At 42.6% G+C, this 18094-nt stretch overlaps 1 protein-coding gene across 1 annotated transcript in view; it reads right to left on the bottom strand.

The window, feature by feature from the left end:
• BFSP1 (beaded filament structural protein 1) overlaps positions 1–18094 on the bottom strand; it is a 54535-nt gene extending 36441 nt beyond the window's left edge. The window contains exons 1-3 of the mRNA XM_077750221.1: positions 18076–18094; positions 16703–16863; positions 2998–3012 (exon numbers count right to left, since the gene is read on the bottom strand). Coding sequence (XP_077606347.1) covers positions 2998–3012; positions 16703–16863; positions 18076–18094 — 195 coding nt within the window. The remainder of the gene's footprint in view (positions 1–2997; positions 3013–16702; positions 16864–18075) is intronic.

Raw genomic sequence — 18094 nt, 5'->3', positions numbered from 1 at the left:
TCTGGAAGACGTAGCTGCGCCGGTACATGGCTCCGGTGCCGGGGAGCGCGCGCGAACAGGCTCGGGGAGGCTGTGCGCCCAGGCGGCGGGCCGCTAAATAAACATCGGGGGGGCCCGGCACGCTGCTGGGACGTTCCAGAGCTGGTCAGCTGTTGAGCTGGACGCGGTGCCCAGCCTCCGGGAGAATAAAAGAGCAGCAGGCCTGCCTTTGTGCGCCGGATTAGCGGACCATGCAGCTCTGGGGGTTGGAAGGTTACACGGGGCAATGAGGTTTTTGTTCGTTGATTGTTAAAGCCGGTTGCTCTGTGACTGAATGCAGGGTCAGGAGCACAATGGAGGCATGCCTGCTTCCTCTGGGAATTGTGAAGGAAGCCCGAGAGAGCTTGTTAAACTTGGACTAGCTCAAAGGCCCACGGACCCCTCGCTTTGTCTCCTCTTTTTCGGTCAAACTCTCAATTACAGACCTTTTCAACAATACCATGTTTTTTTTCTGATCACGTAAGCAATTCTTTTGCATAATTACAACATGACACTTAGGAACCCTCATTACGTTAGGGGTCTTAAGCAAGGATGCAAAATAATGGCCCAGCTCAGAAAATTGTGATGTGTGCGGCAAGCAAGTTCTTACTAATACCTGTGCATCTGCGTGAGGAAAACATTCTTTGTACAACTTAAGAAAACAGATGCACGGTTATCATTCTAACGTTCTCCTTGCTCTCGTGGATTCTGCCATCCTTTCCGGAGTAGAAGCAAGCAGAGTTCCATCAGGATATTGGCATAATTGATTCTTTGAACTAAAGAAAAAATCCTTGCAGCCTAAAAGATTTAATTGGCCAACTCTCATTTAGAGAATAAAAAGAAGTTTTTTTGCCACTATGTTTAATTTTAATCTGTATTGTGGAAATAACAAAGCTAGGCTTTAACAAATTTAAAAGTAAATTGTGAGTGTTGAAGGAAACTAATAGCACTTGCTAAGAATGTGCCTACATAATGAATATTTTGACATGTCTCCAATTTATTTTTTTATATTTATTTTTTTGACAGAGAGGGGGCGCAGTGAGAGAGGTGCAGAGAGAGAGAGAGAAAGAGAAATAGGGCTCACCCGAAGTGGGGCTCCTGGTTTTTTTAAAACAAAGTGGGGGGGGAGGGGCTCCTGTTCACCCGAGGTAGGCTGGACTAACCTGATGCAGGACCCGAATGAACATATGAATCTATGAATCGTGAATCATGACTTTAGCCAAAGTCAGTTGCTTAACCGACTGAGCCACCCAGGTGCCCTCCAATTTATTATTTTTTTAAGTTTATTTTTATTTATTTTGAGAGAGACAGAGAGAACAAGCAGGATAAGGAAGAGGGCAAGGGAGACAGCACCACATGCAGGCTGTACCCTAACAGCACAAAGCTCAATGCCAGGCTTAAACTACCAAACCGTGAGATCATGACCTGAGCCAAAATCAAGAGCGGAGCACCTGAGCCACCCAGGTGCCCCAAGTCTTCAATTTAAAATTCATTATCACAAGGTTGTTTTCCTAAAAATAAGGTTTCAGATTAGCAGTACCGTATAATTAACAACTGTATGGATTGCACATAATCATACTACAAATCAAAGTTATAGTTACCAAAGTTCAAGAAAAGGACACATCTTTGATGGGTTATTTCTCCAAAAAGACTGTAAGATAATGGAATGAATTCAGTTTGAAATGACTCTAATATAAGGTCCAAAATTGTGGTGGTGGTGTGGTTATTGTTCTAGTTTCTTTTCTTAAGCCATTTAAAAATAGATGTTATGATCAAATCAAGGAAAGCCACATGAGTATTTTTGGTAGATACGCATGGATCACGCTGATGGCATGGTAAATTGGTTTCCGGCTTCCTAGAGAGCAAAACCAGCACAGAACAAAGAAAGGATATAAAAGCACTCCTTCCCTCTGACATCAGGTATCACTTAAATATTGCTACAGAACAAACTGACCCCAAAACTAAGTGGCACGCAAGAAAAAATATTCAGTGCTGCGCTCCCAGGTCTGCAGGTGAGCTGGATAGCTCTCCTTCAAGCTGCAGATCTTTCGATCTGATAGGGTAGCTGTGCTCCAAATGTCTCTCATCCTCCTATAACTAGCAATGACAGGGCAAGAGCAAGCCCAGCCACACAATCTCATTCCAAGCCTTTGTTTGCATCCTGTCCATTAACACCTTTCATCAAAGCAAACCACATGGCCACAGTCAAAGTCCAGAGGCAGGGAAGAGGCATGGCCCACCCCCTCCCCGCCCCCCCGGGTCAGGCAAGAGTGTGGGTGTGTAACTGTCACACTGCAGTCAAGAACTGGGACCAGCAACCCAGTCTACCACACACAGTAACTCCATTTGAAGAAATAGATACCCCAGAAACATAACAAAGGGAAAAAAATATTTCAGTGTAATCCAGTGGCACAAACACTAAGAAAATATTTACTCACAACGCATCGTCTCAGGGAGATAAATATTGAATAAGGTCAAGTCCCTCCCTACCCTCAAGGTGCAGGGAGACAAATTGCTCCTCAACTAATTAAAACACCAGGAAATCTGGGATAAGTTCTAAAATAGAGATCTTCTCAAAATGCTGTGGTTGTACCTAAAGCAGAAAGTTAATGAGAAGTTAGAATTTCAGGCAGAACGGTATAAACAAAGTGTGAGAACAACTGGAGTGAGGTGCAGTAAAGTGAGCCCCGTGCTTCCGTGAGCATGGTGAGGCTGAACTGAGGAGAGCCAAAAAAGGAAACTTCGAAGGAAGGGCCGGGCTTCCCGTAAGTTGCAATGGATTGTATGTGGGCATCATCCCCACTCCTTCTCCCAAGCCCTACCAAAAATGGCAGCAAAGAATTTATTTTTAGATGAAAACTCCACAAAAATAAGGAAGAAAAGATCACAGTAGACAAGATGTACCAACAAATTTTTGGAATGCTGAACTGAGAGATTAGTGGCAACTGACTTAGTGGAGTGAAGCAAGCTGACACCTACCTGCCACAGAGGGTACTGGGAACAGAAAACAAGGTGGTTCATGCAAAAAGGTCACAGAGAAGCTTAGAAAGTGGATGTACCAGGGGCGCTTGGGTGGCTCAATTGGTTAAGCATCCAACTTCAGCTCAGTTCATGATCTCACAGCTCATGAACCCTGCATCAGGCTCTGTGCTAACGGCTCAGAGCTTGGAGCCTGCTTCAGATTCTGTGTCTCCCTCTTTCTCTGCCCCTCCCCCACTCATGCTCTGTCTGTCTCTCTCAAAAATAAACAGTAAAACAAAAATTTTTTTTAAGTATATAGATGTACCAGATAAGACAGAAGGTAGGAGTAAAGCATAGAGCTAAAAAACCAGAGGGTTAGCCCCAGGCATAAGAAGCAGTTAGAATTTCAGATCCTATCTCATTCCTGCACAGCCTGGCAAGGCTAGGTGAAACTGAACAAGACAGGTCATGAGTTCAAGGTCACCAAACACAGCTAAGGATAGGATGAGACCATACTGAAACAAAGGAGTTAAGGAAAGAGATACATCACAAAAGTTGAGCTGTATGATCCCCATTTCCATTTACCACATCACTTCTCTTCTAGGATGCTGGTCACCTGGCATGTATTTCCCCGGGGCAGGAGGAAATTCTGTGGAGAAACTGAGTGACTTCAGACGAAAAGATCACCAGAGGGGCACCTGGGTGGCTCAGTCGGTTAAGCAGCCGGCTTCGGTTCAGGTCATGATCTCACTGTGAGTTTCAGCCCCGTGTCAGGCTGACAGCTCAGAGCCTGGAGCCTGCTTCAGATTCTGTGTCTCCCTTTCTCTCTGCTCCTCCCTCACTCATGCTCTGTCTCTGTCTCTCAAAAATAAACAAACATTTTAAAAATTGAAAAAAAAAAAAAAAAAAGATCCCCGGATACTGAATTTGGAGTGTTGACTGACTGGCTTTTGGTTTGAACACAGACCAAAGTTGTACAGTCCAAGGTAACTCAAACCCAAGCCACTGATCATCAGACTAAGACCCATTTCACAACGAAATTTTACTTGTTACAGCATAGGATTTTTAAATCTCTTTCTCACCTAGATTTTTGTTTTTGAGAGTTAGTACTTTTCCCCAAAAGTATAGATTCCCTAGATTTGTATAATTTGCACTGCCCTGTACCAGGGCGAGGGTACTATCGTGATATCCTGCTCCCCTCTGCTGTTGCTATTAAAAGTGTAAATATTTCTCACTGGAATTTTACTATAATTGGGTTTTCCTCTCACAGGAGGAAAGAAACTAAGCTGATGTAGTTAGCTTCTTCTGTGGGACCCCTGGCTAGTTTGTGACTTTGTGACCTGCTCTTGAATCCTGTTTTTTAACTAGCCATAAAATATGACAACGAGTACTAATCGACAGCTGGATTTCTCCTCTACTGGTCATTTTAGTTTGGGTTCCCCCAAAGCAGACTTGAAATAAGAGTTAAAGTGCAAGTAGTTTATCTGGAAGGTGATCTCAGGAAGCACCCGCAGGGAGGTAGGCGGGAGATGGGGAAGGCAAAGCACACTTTGTGATAATAAGCAAGTCACCCTTACTGGGAAAATGCAGCTCAGAATAGGCACCTTAGAGCCACCCCCACCCAAGGGTGAAAGAGCTGGAGATTTACCCGCCACTCCTAGGGCCCAAGGGCTGATCACAGGGCACTTCTGGTCAGCCACAAGCAGCCTAAGTAGCTGTTAGGTTTTGGCCCCACCACTTTGGCAAGTGACTTAACCAATCAGGTTCCAGCAGGGACACCGGAAAATGGGAATAATCACTTACATGAAGAGGATCATCATACATTTCAGTTCACCCGAGATGATCCACGTTTATGCCTTTATCTCCCCACAAGTACAGATAGCACCCTCGTTTATTCTCCAGAGTTTCTTGGTTTGTCTGAATATACTGCCTCTCTTATTCTGGCCTGCATAATCTGAATGTCTAGCCGGAATCTGATCATAAGGAAACATCCGCACAAACCCCAAATAAGAAACATTCTATTAATAAAAATAGAAGGGGATGACATTCTTCCAAATGTTAATGCCATCAAAGAAAAAGAGAGACTAAAGAAATGTTCCAGATTAAAGGAAACTAAGGAAACATGGCACCTATGTGCAATACTGTTCCTAGACTCCATCCAACATTTGGAGGAGAAGAAAATGCTATAAAGGTCATCACTAGATCCCTTGACAAAATTAGAATATGGACACTCAATTAGATAAAAGAATTGTATCAATGTTAAATTTATTGAAGTTTATGACTATACCACTGTTAAGTAAAATGACATCTTTATTCTTAAAAATACATTCTTAACCATCAAGGGATAAAACAAATGATGTATGCAACTTACTCTCAGAAGATGAAAAGCATGACATGTATCAATATAAACCAAAACATAAACACAAAAATGTATGGAGAAAGAGAGAGAAAGGAAATGAAGCAAAATGCCAACAGTAGGTCAGTCTTGGTAAAGATATATGGGTGTTGTATTATTGCAATTTTCCTGAGAGAGTTTGAAATTACTTTAAAAAATATTTGTGGAAATCCTGATCCTCCTATATTTTAAGCAATGCCCAGTGTAGGTATTTAATAAATATTACTTCCTTTACCTTATAGCCATATACATGCATAACAGCAAAGAGAGAGAGAAGGACAGAGAGAAAGGTGGTTGAGCCAACTGTGCAGTAACAACAGAAGAAAATGGTCTATAACCATTGTAATCACGTGGAAGATGTGATGATATAAATGAAAATGTTTATAACAAACATGTCTATGTACAAAGGACCAGATGCATGGTAATTACACTCATATAAGAACACATATATGTACATCATCAAATACTAGTGTCATATACCAGGTTTTATGTTCATCACATCTTATTGTCATTTAAAGTTAATTGCATTATGATGTATCTTAAAATTTTTGATTAACATTCTTAATTAAAGAACTGAACAAATATTTTAAAATCCTGAATAAAATAGGCCTAGATGTTTGCCTTTTAGTGAATTTCATACTCTACAACTTTGAGCTTTCTCTTTCAGCTTACATACATCCTGAGTTTGCTTTGGGCTTTTTCCAGACACAAAGGGTAGTCAAGAGCATTCTATAAATGTCAGATCTCTGCTGTTTTCTAGTTGTGTGGCCTTGAACAATTCAGTTAATCTGTTTTCTAAAATGATGGATTTGAGCAAAAGACTCTCTAAGACCTCCTTTCTGCTTGTTAGGTGCTAAATTGTGTCCTCTAAAATTCACATTTTAGGGGCGCCTGGGTGGCTCAGTCCATTGAACATCTGACTTCAGCTCAGATCATGATCTCACGGTTCATGGGTTTGAGCCCCGTGTTGGGCTCTGTGCTGACAGTTTAGAGCCTGGAGCCTGCTTCAGATTCTGTGTCTTCCTATCTCTCTGTCCCTCCCCTCACCCTCTCTCAAAAATAAATAAGAAACATTAAAAAAATTTTTAAATAAAAAATAAAAATAAATGAAAATCACATAGTCCTAATCCCCAGGGCCTCAGAATGAAACTGTATTTGGAGACAAGGCCTTTAAAGAGGTAATCAAGTAAAATGAGGTCATATGAGTGGACCCTAGTCCAGTGTGACTGGCATCCTTGTAAGAAGAGTAGATGAGGACACAGACATACATACAGAGAGAAGACCATGTGAGGATACAGGGAGAAGGTGGGCATCTGCACGCCAAGGAGAAACCAACTCTGCCAGTACCTCAGTCTCAGACTTCAAGACTCCAGAGTTCTTAAAAAAAAAAAAAAAAAAAAAAAAGAATCTTGCTGTTGAGGCCACCCAGACTGTGTTTCTTTGTTATGGCAGCCCAGGCAAACTGATGTAGTGCGCTAACATTCCAATTCTTCTGCTTGCTCTCCTTTCATAGGCCATCCCTTTCCCAGGATATATAAATGTCCGCCACAAGAGGGCCACGCTGCCCTCAGAGTGAACACCCTGCCTTCCGGCTGCCCAGAGGGCGATTGCAGATTGCGCAGGGGGCAGATGGATGTCCAGATGAACAGCCTGAAGCCTTTCCACAAAAGTGGAACGACCCCAAAGATGAGCCACCCTGGAAAGGTTCATTTCCAGTAGGGCGACCGGCAACCTGAGAGAAAGGGCAGACCTCTGGGTCCCGAGCCCCTGCTCTCTTAGACTGGCCTCCGCATCAGGCCCCCACTTTTATAGTAAGCTGAGCTGCCCTGCAAGTGATAAGTCCGCGTCAAGAGTGATAACAGATAGAGAAACACTCAGAAGCAAGTCTCCCTCTCCAACTGCACACACATGGGTGACTATGAAGACTTCCAGGAAAGTAAAAGCCACAGGTTCAAATACTATCAAAGGCAGGAGGGCACTGGGCACCAACCTGCTTTTCTCAGGGTCTAATACAGAAACTGAAGGAAGTATGAACAACCTCAAATTTGTTGGATGACAGACATGTTTCATGGGTTTTCGACTGATGGACACCAGGACAAGGCATGACAACTGAATGCAATGCATGATACCGAATAGGATATTAGACTAGGAAAAAAAAGGAATATTAGTCTGACAATTGATGGAATTTGGATACGGAATACAAATTAGATAATATTACAAGTGTTGGGGTGCCTGGGTGGCTTAGTCTGCTAAGCATCCAACTTCGGCTTAGGTCATGATCTCACCGTTTGTGGGTTTGAGGCCCGCATTGGACTCTGTGCTGACAGCGCAGAGTCTGAGGCCTGCTTCAGATTCTGCGTCTCCCTGCCTCTCCGCCCCTCCCTGCTTGCACTCTGTCTTTCTCTCTAAAAATAAATAAACATTAAAATAACAATAATATTATTACAAGTGTTAAAATGGCTGCTTTTGGTAATTGGACTCTGGCATGTAAGAAAATGATCTTGTTCTTAGGAAATACATGCTAGTTTAAAGAATAATAAGGCACAATGTCCAATTTGCCCTCATCTGGTCAGAAAATAATATACATGCATATAAATACACACATATAAAAGTAAATAGAGAATAATAACGCAAATGGAGAAGAATGTAAATAATTGGTAGGTTAGGGTAAAGGCTATATGGGAGTACCCTGTACTCTTCCTGCAATGTTTCTATTAATTTGAAATTATAACAAAAGAAAAATCACCCCCTCCCCAAATCTCAAACACTTCTGGGAAAATTGTGCTGAGAATAGATATTTCTTAATAACAGCAAGAAAATCTAAAAATGCTCCTTGGTCCTTTGATTTACTAGATGGTATCATGGTCTCAGCAACCAGGATTTCTTTTTTTTTTTTAATTTTTAGTGTTTATGTATTTTTGAGAAACAGAGAGAGACAGAGCACGAGTGGGGGAGGGGCAGAGAGAAAGGGAGACACAGAATCCGAAGTAGGCTCCAGACTCTGAGCTGTCATATCATGACCTGAGCTGAAGTTGGACGCTCAACCGACTAAGCCACCCAGGTGCCCCTCAGCAACCAGGATTTTGCTGATGATCATGGTGGGAGTTAAAACGCCAAGAATAATGAAGGGCTTTTGAAACGTATGTGGACTTACCGTCCCTGAATACGACAGTGAGGCACTACCTTGTATTGTCTCTTAGACATTGTTATACCTACTCACCCATCATCATTCTAGCTATGCACGAAGTGACCATACCCATGACCTCAGAGATGCAGAAATGAGTCATTGTCCCAGCAGGCACCATCTTCAGGACCAAGTATGGAGAAATCTCTTTCACAGTTACAATTTCTTGCGGATTTAAATCTAGCCTTGCTATTCATATTTCTGCTCTGTACTTCTCTTTAAGATATCATTAAACAGACCCAACACCACTCTTAAGCTGGGTCAGCCTACATCTGAACCACAGCTCCTTTTCTTCTGGAAATAGATTGTCAAGTGGTTTGATGTAGCATCGAGCCACGATTGGCTAACTGGCATCCCCACTTTGCCCTAAAAGGAAGATGTTCGAGACCATGGTTTGTACCACTTAGGAAACGGATACCAAGGAATTAGGCACACATATCCGGGAAGGTTTTTCAGATAGAAATATACATTCATAGATTTAAAGATACATCTGGTATGTCGTTTTTATAGGGCCATATGTACTTTCGCATGGATATCAAAAGGAACTGATATAACTCTTTCATAAGAGAAAATGTTATCTCCTCAGGTTCATCCAACCTCTTACTTAGCTTTTAAATGAAATTGGGAGGGATGATATTCCAAGCTATTTTATCCACTATTTTCAGACTCTGCATGCAGTTTGAAAGTACAGTAAGGGATGCTAAGACTGTACATTGTAAGCCCTAACCTTCAATTCTTGGACTTAAACTCCATGTGAAGTTTTCTAATGAAATTGGTAACGATAGCCTGTTTGAGTAAGATTGCCACTGTTTGGCAGGCATAGGAGTCTGACCAAAATTCTAAGAACTACCTATTCCAACCATCTGACTTATTAGTTCATTTGGAAAAGGACTATAATGATGTGAATTAGCCTACTATTCCACTCTCTACCACCTGCTCATGGTTGACACTTACTAACTCCCAGCCCTTCATTTATCTAATATTCTTGTCTTCTGACTTTTCTTCTCACCCAGCAGATGAGTGGGTCCTTTTCTTCATTTGTCTTTGTCCTTCAGTTTGGAAACCAAGATCTTCCTTACTCCCTTGCACCCCACACCCACCCACCCACCAGTTCATGCATATTAATTTATGAAGAAGACTGTTGAAACAGGTCTTCATTTCCACACCTGAGCCCCCCATGGGCTTAGGCAAGACACCTCTCCTGGCTAAGGCTCCATCTCGCTGCTACCCAGGCACACCTGCTCACGTGATTGTTCTAACTGGCCTGGAGCTCTTTAAATGCAGGGCAGATGTTAACGCTGTTTATTCTATAGTGCCCACTCTCCACCAGACGATCATTCCAGAGATCTGTCCTCCATCCTTCCCCAGGATGCTGGAAACCCTAAAAGGCTAGCCCCTCCTCGATTGCTTCACCTGCCTCCCATGCCCTTGGGCTTCCTGTAGGGTTTGGCAAATGGAGGTCACTGGCAGGAGATCAGAGAGACTTCCTTCCTTCTTCCTTCCACCCCTCTAAGCAAAATCACCCCTCCGTGGCATCTCTTGCTTCCTGCTGTTGCTAGTTTTAGGCCTTTTATCATGCTTTGCTGATTCCCTTAACCCTGCTCACAACTCTGGAAGTTGTCCCTTCATTAAAATCTCTTCAGTTAAGCTCTTTGTTTATACCATTTATTTCTGGCTAGATCCAGAAGAACGCTGGCAGAGGCAATATCTCACTCACCAACCAGTAAAGCTTCTGAAACAATGTAGGTACCTGCTAACGTGAATTAAATGACAAATGAAGCTTAGAAACAAACTTGAAATAAAGACAAAATTTTTGAATATTGGGAAGTTCATTTGAAACTTTCAAATGGGGAAGCTGAGTGTGGCTTGGCCAAAGATGAAGCATGGGGCCCTTATCGATAGCTGTACCAGAGGCCTGGCCCTCTTACTTCACATTTGCTGACTGGGTGTTTCAAAAGACGTGGTTAAATTTTGTAAGCAGCCGCAAATTGAAATTTGCTTTGCTCTCTGCTATGATGGCTACAGTTTTGTTGTCTTCCATCGTTAGAGGAAATATAGAGGGATAGGACAAAAATACATTCATTAAGAAAGAAAACAGAGCCCCAGTCAGCAGAATGACCGCATTCACAGACACAATAAAAGAAAAAATAATAATTCCTTGAAAAAGAGCTTTCTGTTTTAAGAAGAAAAAAAAGAAGAGCTGCCCTCAAGTGACAGATAATGAAGACATTCCCCAGGCATCCTCAGCCTCTGTGGCTTTTCAGATGTAAACCTGAAACATAGTCCATTACAAAGGGTGGCTTCCAAACTGGGTTCCTGGCTGCTTATTTTGTTCTGTGGTCAGCCTATGCTGAACATAGCAGTTTAAACAAGCCACAGAGCTGTGAGTGGCCCCTGTCTCTAAAATGCCTTCTGGATTATCCTCAGTGATCCTAACTGTAGGACTTAGAATCTGCAAGGATGAGAATCAGATGAGACATTTAGGATCCAGGGCTCCCCGGGGTATATTATTTTTTTCAGGCTAACCTGGGTTTTTGAGTAACACACACACTGTGTCTGAAAATACCACTTTGTCAGGATTGGCTATGTGATATCCTAGTGACCTCTAAGACCAATTCCAGGGCATTGCAGAGGCAACACACCAGTGTCCCCAAGCCTGAATTTGGGGCACTATTTTGCTGAGTCAATTGCAGTATTATCCTGGAGCTGCCTCTCAGGAGCTCGTAAGACCCAACTATTGTATTTCCAGGAAGTTGGGGAGCTGGTTTAACACCTCACTGGTAGCTTGAAATCAGCGATGGTGGAGTTTTTACACCACAGGAGTTGACACACGTTATGACACTTAGGGACATTTCTTCCCTTGAAACTCAGTTGTTCAACATTCACTGGAATCATGTTAACTATGAAATAATACTGACCCATCTCTCCAATTGAGGAGGAAATCTGGTAAACACAAATAAAAAGAACCAGCCAGATGTCCGAGGCCAGATATTCCCTCCTGCATGCTTTTGGCTTCTGCAATCTTACCTGCCTCTTGCATCAGCCAGAAGCCAGGAACCTGAAGCTCGACTACACTAGTCCCGCCCAACCCGGAAGCACATATGTATAAAAGATCAGTATAACCTGAGCCAGATGCTCAGCCTTTGGAGGTGACTTCCCCTGGGCTGCCACTGGTGTGAAATAAACAGTCTTTTCTGATTCCCTGAGTGCTTGCCGTTTGTCTCTTCCTGGATGCCAAGTATTTGCTATAACACAGTGGCTGAAATTGATGGATAGAAACTTGTTCTTTCTTCAGTCCCTGCAAGCTCAAAGAAGAGAATCAGCCTTCCCAAGTACATTATTCAAAATGGTCCCCTGGCTCAGTCAGTTAAGTGTCCGACTTCAGTTCAGGTCATGATCTCACGGTTCATGGGTTTGAGCCCTGCATCAGGCTCTGTGCTGACAGCTCAGAGCCTGGAGCCTGCTTCAGATTCTGTGTCTCCCTCTCTCTGCCCCTCCCCCACTCATACTGTGTCTCTCTTTCTCTCAAAAATAAATAAACATTTAAAAAAATTAGAGTGGAGTTAGAGTCTACAGCCTGAGAAAATGGTTTGTTTTGATTTCAAGTTGATTCAAGAAGTTTCTGACAATTAATTTCATATAATTGCCTTATAAAGTTAAAATGCCTTCCAAAATTTTATGGGGCCATTTCAAAAACTGAGGAAATCAGCCAGTAAATGAAAGTATATCTCTGCAAGGAGAGAAAGAGATTTATCTCAAAACTAGTTTAGGCTCAGCTGGAGGAATTAGTGTCTGTTCCAGTGGAAAGGAAGATAGCCATCCTTAGCAAATCTCAAGATTTCCTTTTCCTGAAATAATGGCTGACCACTGCCTCTGTTGTTTTTGGCCAAGTGTTTGACCAAAACAAGAATTTTGCAACTGCAATGACCTAACTTGGGAAACAATTTTATAACATTTTCTAGGAACCACAAAACATTTGTTTTACTCTTTCTGAAGACCCAACAGTGGGACCAGAAGGAGAGAGCCTAATATTTTGCCGTGTAACAAAGAAAAAACTTGATAAGGTCAGCGGCTGGAAGAATATTTCAGTTCAAATAACGGTCATTCAGAGCCTGTGAAATGCTGCCTTTCAAACCAGTAATGAACATGCTTCGCACAACATCACATCCAGCTAAAATCCTGGATCCGCTCAGCTGATTATCAGGGCATTAAATGGTGACCTTTATCATACAATAAATTGTAAGCCAGGCAGCTAGGTTTGACAAAAACAGCAGGAACCGTAGTTAGCTGCAAAAACAGACTCACATGTTACAAGGGCCAGGAGAAAACGTGTTGACGTGGTTGGGAAAAAACAAAAGCTTCTTGCAGTGACTCAGACTTCAGTTGGGTGAGTGCAGACAATCCAAGCTAGGCAACATTATGATTGCTGGGGACTGCGAAAAACATCAACCCACTCAACTATCAGCAAAATGCCCTCCCAAGGCCTATTAAATAATATACCAATGACGTTATTTAAAGTAAGATGATATATCGTGCCATGGGGTGTATGGGTTAAATCTAGGTTTAAATTCTTTGCAACCCATGGTGTGCCTGAGTGGTTTAGTTGGCTAAGCGTCTGACTCTTGATTTTGGCTCAGATCATGATCTCAGGGTTTCGTGGGTTCAAGCTCCATGTTGTGCTCTGCACTAAGAGTGTGGAGTCTGCTTGAGATTCTTTCTCTCTCCTTCCCTCTCTTTGCTTCTCCCTTATTTCCACGCTCTCTCTCTCTTTCAAAAATAAATAAATGAACTTTAAAAATTATTTGTGGCCCATTAGCTATGTGATCTCAGAAAAGAGGCTTAATCTCTCCAAGCCTCACATGCCCCATCTAGAAACCAGGGGTGATAGTAGTTCCCAAAAGATGTTGTGAGGGCTACATGATGTGTTTAGAATGGTGGGTGGCATATTGTAAGTGCTTAATAGAGATTAGTGATTTTTTTTTTTTTTGCACGTAGGCTGATGGATTTTAAGCATTTGTCTTGGTTTGGAACCCCCCAGAAACAGCCCCCAAGCACAGTGGTATATTTAGGAGAGGCTCATGTCATACCAGTAGATGAATGGGGGAAGTAAGGCAGGAATGGAAGGTGGCCAATCGCAGGGGTGTCATCACCACTACCTCTGTGAGCAGCTGGAGCTCACTGTATCTGGGAACAGAAGTTCTGTCTTCTAGAAAGAGGGAGGAAGCTGGGTTCTTATCCACAACTCCCTGTCCATCTTAGGTTGGGAACTGCTCCCAAGGGCATCAACACTCTAGGACATGGGACAGGAAATGGCAGGTAGTTGAGAGTAGGCAGCCTTCAGCATTCGAGTGTAAGGGAACACAGGAGGAAGGCTAGCAGCAGCTGCTAGAGTCCTGCATCACTGTTTTCAGATCATTAAATGAGCTGGAGTTTCTTTATTTTTTTTTAATGTTTATTTATTTTGAGAGAGAGAAAGAGCAAGAGAGAGCACAAGCAAGGGAAGGGGCAGAGAGAGAGAGGAGAGAGAGAATCCCAAGCAGGCTCTGTGCTGTTAGCACAGTGCCCAATGCAGGGCTTGATTTCATGAGCCTGGGATCATGACTTGAGCTTAAATCAAGAGTCGGAATGATTTTTTAATCTTTATTTATTTCTGAGGGAGAGAAAGAGAGAGACAGAGTGTGGCAGGGGAGGGGCAGAAAGAGAGGGAGACACAGAATCTGAAGCAGGCTGCAGTCTCTGAGCTGTTAGCATAGAGCCCGATGTGAGGCTTGAACCCACGGACTACAATCTCATGACCTGAGTCAAAGTCAGACACTTAACCGACTGAGCAACCCAGGTGCCCCATGTTTTAAATTAATTTTCTTAATGTTTATCTATTTTTGAGAGAGAGAGAAAGAGTGTGAACAGGGAAGGGGCAGAAAGAGAGGGAGACAGAGGATCCAAAGCAGGCTCCAGGCTCTGAACTGTTAGCATAGAGCCTGACATGGGGCTCAAGCTCACAAACCGCTAGATCATGCCCTGAGCTGAAGTCCAACATTCAACCAACTAAGTCACTCAGGCACCTCTGAAGTTTATGTGTTGGTTTTAATGGGTCAAGTCTTAAGTGACAACAATACAACAAAACAAAAAACTGTGTTCATTCTAAGCTGGTTTTAAGGGAGGTATTAAGAAATTATGTAACTTTAAAATATTTGTATGTAAGTTCCTATTAAATCAATACAATGTTGAGAATAACATATGGAGTTTAAATCCTAATTCTGCCTTGAGAGGCTTATTCTTCCTCAACATCCATCACCTGAAGCTAGGGAGGGATCCAGTGTTTTTCACAGTGCTGTGGAATAACCAAGGCTTCCTGGAAAAGGAAAACATCCCTCTTTTTTCAAAAGTCACCAAACTTCTAGCAGTTGCAATAACAGGCTTCTTCAGTAAATCTGAGATTTTAGGAAAAATAATATATTAAGACTTTCCCATGCATCCAAAGATTCAAAATACTAAAACGATAATGAAAACCATAAACTACATTCCTAAATTGAAAACTGTATCTGTTGGATAATCAGATTGTTTGTATCTTTTTCGTGTGAAAGCAATAAGTCTTTATATATGGCCAATGTTTGTGAAAATGAATAACTGCCTCAGAGGAAAAGACTGGAAGTTTTGCCTATCTAAAATATAAACTCTTTTGTGTTACAATCTCCCCTCCCCCCCCAATAAAACCCAACAAATCCTGACCAATGTTAAGAGCTAAAATAAACACAGGGGGATGGTTTGCATATTAGACAAAAGACAAAGGACTAAGTAATGAAAATTACAAATCAATATCAAAAAGACAAAGACAAATATCCAGTCGAAAAGGGAAGGACAAGTTCAGCTGAGGATTTTATCTGTTTCAGAAATCACCCATTTGTGACATTTCCCTTTTTTAAAAATTTTTAATGTTTATTGATTTTTGAGAGAGAAAGAGACAGAGCATGAGTGGGGGAGGGGTGAAAGAGAGAGAGAGAGAGAAAGAGAGAGAGAGAGAGAGAGACAGGATCTTAGGCAGGCTCCAGCCTCCGAGTTGTCAGCCCAGAGCCCGACACAGGGCTTGAACTCATGAACCGTGAGACCATGACCTGAACCAAAATCGGTTGCTTCACCAACTGAGCCACCCAGGTGCCCCAATTTGTGACATTTTCAAATGAAAAGAGAAAGAACCATATATAAGTGGCCCAAGTTTCTGAAGCAAAGAATTACTTTAGAGTTTGATATGAAGTGTTCAAGTTTACAGAAGGCACAGGGTGAAAGACGTTCAATTTCACTATTCATCAAAATACTACAACATATCAAAATACACATCAGAATACATATATATACACATATACATGCATATATACATACACATATACATATGTATATATATATAGAGAGAGAGAGAGAGGAGGGGAGTGGTTATTTCAAGGAGGTGGCTTATGCAATTGTTGGGGCTGGGAAGTCTGAAATCTGTAGGGCAGGTTGGCGATTCCGGTAAGAGGTGAGATTGCAATCTTGAGTTTGAAATCTGTAGGGCAGGTTAGCAGGCTGGGAAATTCAGGAAGGCTTTTTTTGGTTTTGTTTTTTTAAAGTAGGCTCCACGCTGGGCTCCAAGCTCCATTGTGGGGCTTGAATTCATGACCCCCCCCTCCCCCATCAAGACCTGAGATGAGATCCAGAGTTGGAAACTCAACTGACTGAGACACCTAGGCACCCCCCAGGAAGGATTTCTAATGTTACATCCTTGAGCTAATTCCTTCTCCAGAAAACCTCAGATTTGGCTGTTTAGTCCTTCAGTTGAGTGGGTGAGGCCGAGCCACATTATGGAGGTTAATGACTGACTCCACATTTACTGATTATGTTAATCACATCTACAAAATACCTTCACATCCATGTGTTGACTAGCATTTGACCAGAGCCCAACCACTTGACACATAAAATGAGCCACCGCAGATGGTCCTGCTGCTAGTTGACAGAGAAAATAGGAGTCCTCTGAAAGACTCTCTCTTACCCATCCCCGAAGTTTTCAGTCCAACACCCCATTTCTCCACCCAGGACTGCTTGTCAATATTTGAGTCGGCTGACTACATCCCCCTTCTTGAAGCACCCTTTCTTAGGCCCTTGATGCCACTTACTTCCAGGTTTTCTGTTTCTTGGCCTCTTGAAGAGCTCCTCTTTGGCTTCATATCTTTGAATTCCTGGGCTTCCTGCAGCATCTGTCCCCAGCCCTCTTCTCTTTCCACCCTCAGAATATATCTCAGCCTCTCCGCACTGTATTGACTGGTATCAGCTAGGACTGCATGCAGGTGCACACAGCAGGCAGCTGTTAATAGTTTAACCAAATGTGATCTGCTTTTTGTCTTAGAGCAGAGTCTCGAGGTAGGCAGTTCAGGGCTGGTATGGTGAACCACTCTTCACTCTGTTGTCCTCAGTGTGTGGCTTGGTGCCCGTGCTCACAAGATGGTGGCTGCCTGTAGGCATGGTGTCTACACCTGCCGTATCTTCCCACCAACTCTTTGGAACCTACTTCATTTACTTATTCAACAAATATTCACAACTTACTATGTGTCAACACTCTTCTAGGCACTAGGAAATACAGAAGTGAAAAAAATGGTTTAAAATCCTCGTTCTTGTGGGGCTTATATTTAAGTGCGGGGTGGGGGGAGCAGAATAGAAAGTAGGTAAGATAAACTAGTGAAAAATGTAGGTTCGATGATGATGAATGTTATGGAGAAACATAAAGCAGAGAAGGGAACTGGAAGGGTAGGGGTGTGTGGTAATTTTAGATGGGGTAATCAGGGAAAGCCTCACTGAGGAGGTGACATCTGAGCACAGAACTGAGAGAAGTGGTAAAGCAAGCCATTTGGTTGCCTTCCAAACATAGGGAAGCAAGCTGATGATGGAAAGTACTATTAACATTTTTTTTTAATCATAGGAAGACGAAAACTATGTCTGTATTGGCCCATTGGTGGCGTATGTGCATATGTGCAAATATGTGGTATTGGAGTGGGGATATACCCAACAAACTCCGGAGGACACGCTCCACACCAGTGACAGGGATTAATTTTGGTGAGGGGCAAAGAAATGCAGGGCAGTGAAGGTGAAGGTTTTTATATGGCCTTTTTTTTTTTTTTTTTTAAGTAAGGAGAAGGTATTCTTGGACCATCTGTATAATTAAATTTTCTTTAGTTCTTTTTAATTATTGGATAAAAAGCTGTTGGAACAATGACCTTGGAACCCTTATTTTCTTTGTCTTTTCAGGGTTGTTTTTCTTTGCCTAACAAACTCACATTTTATTTAATAGCCAGGAAAAAAGTGCAGCAAAGCAATTTCCATTCTGTAATTATTTTTACTGCTCTTTGGCTCAACAAGCAGAATGACCCAGGGCCCATCTGTGTCATGGCGTGAGGCCCAGGGGGCTCCCTCTCCCTCGGCAGCAAGCAAGGTGATCTTGCCGAGCCATCCCCACAACTGCTGCCTCTGTGGCTGCCAGCATCACCTTGGCTACCTGCAGACACTCCTGCCAT

This window comes from Crocuta crocuta, unplaced genomic scaffold, assembly GCF_008692635.1.
Source record: "Crocuta crocuta isolate KB4526 unplaced genomic scaffold, BGI_CrCroc_1.0 scaffold209, whole genome shotgun sequence".
Taxonomy (NCBI): Eukaryota; Metazoa; Chordata; class Mammalia; order Carnivora; family Hyaenidae; genus Crocuta; species Crocuta crocuta.
Note: the sequence above shows the minus strand (reverse complement) of the source record. Positions and strands in the feature narration are given on the sequence as shown.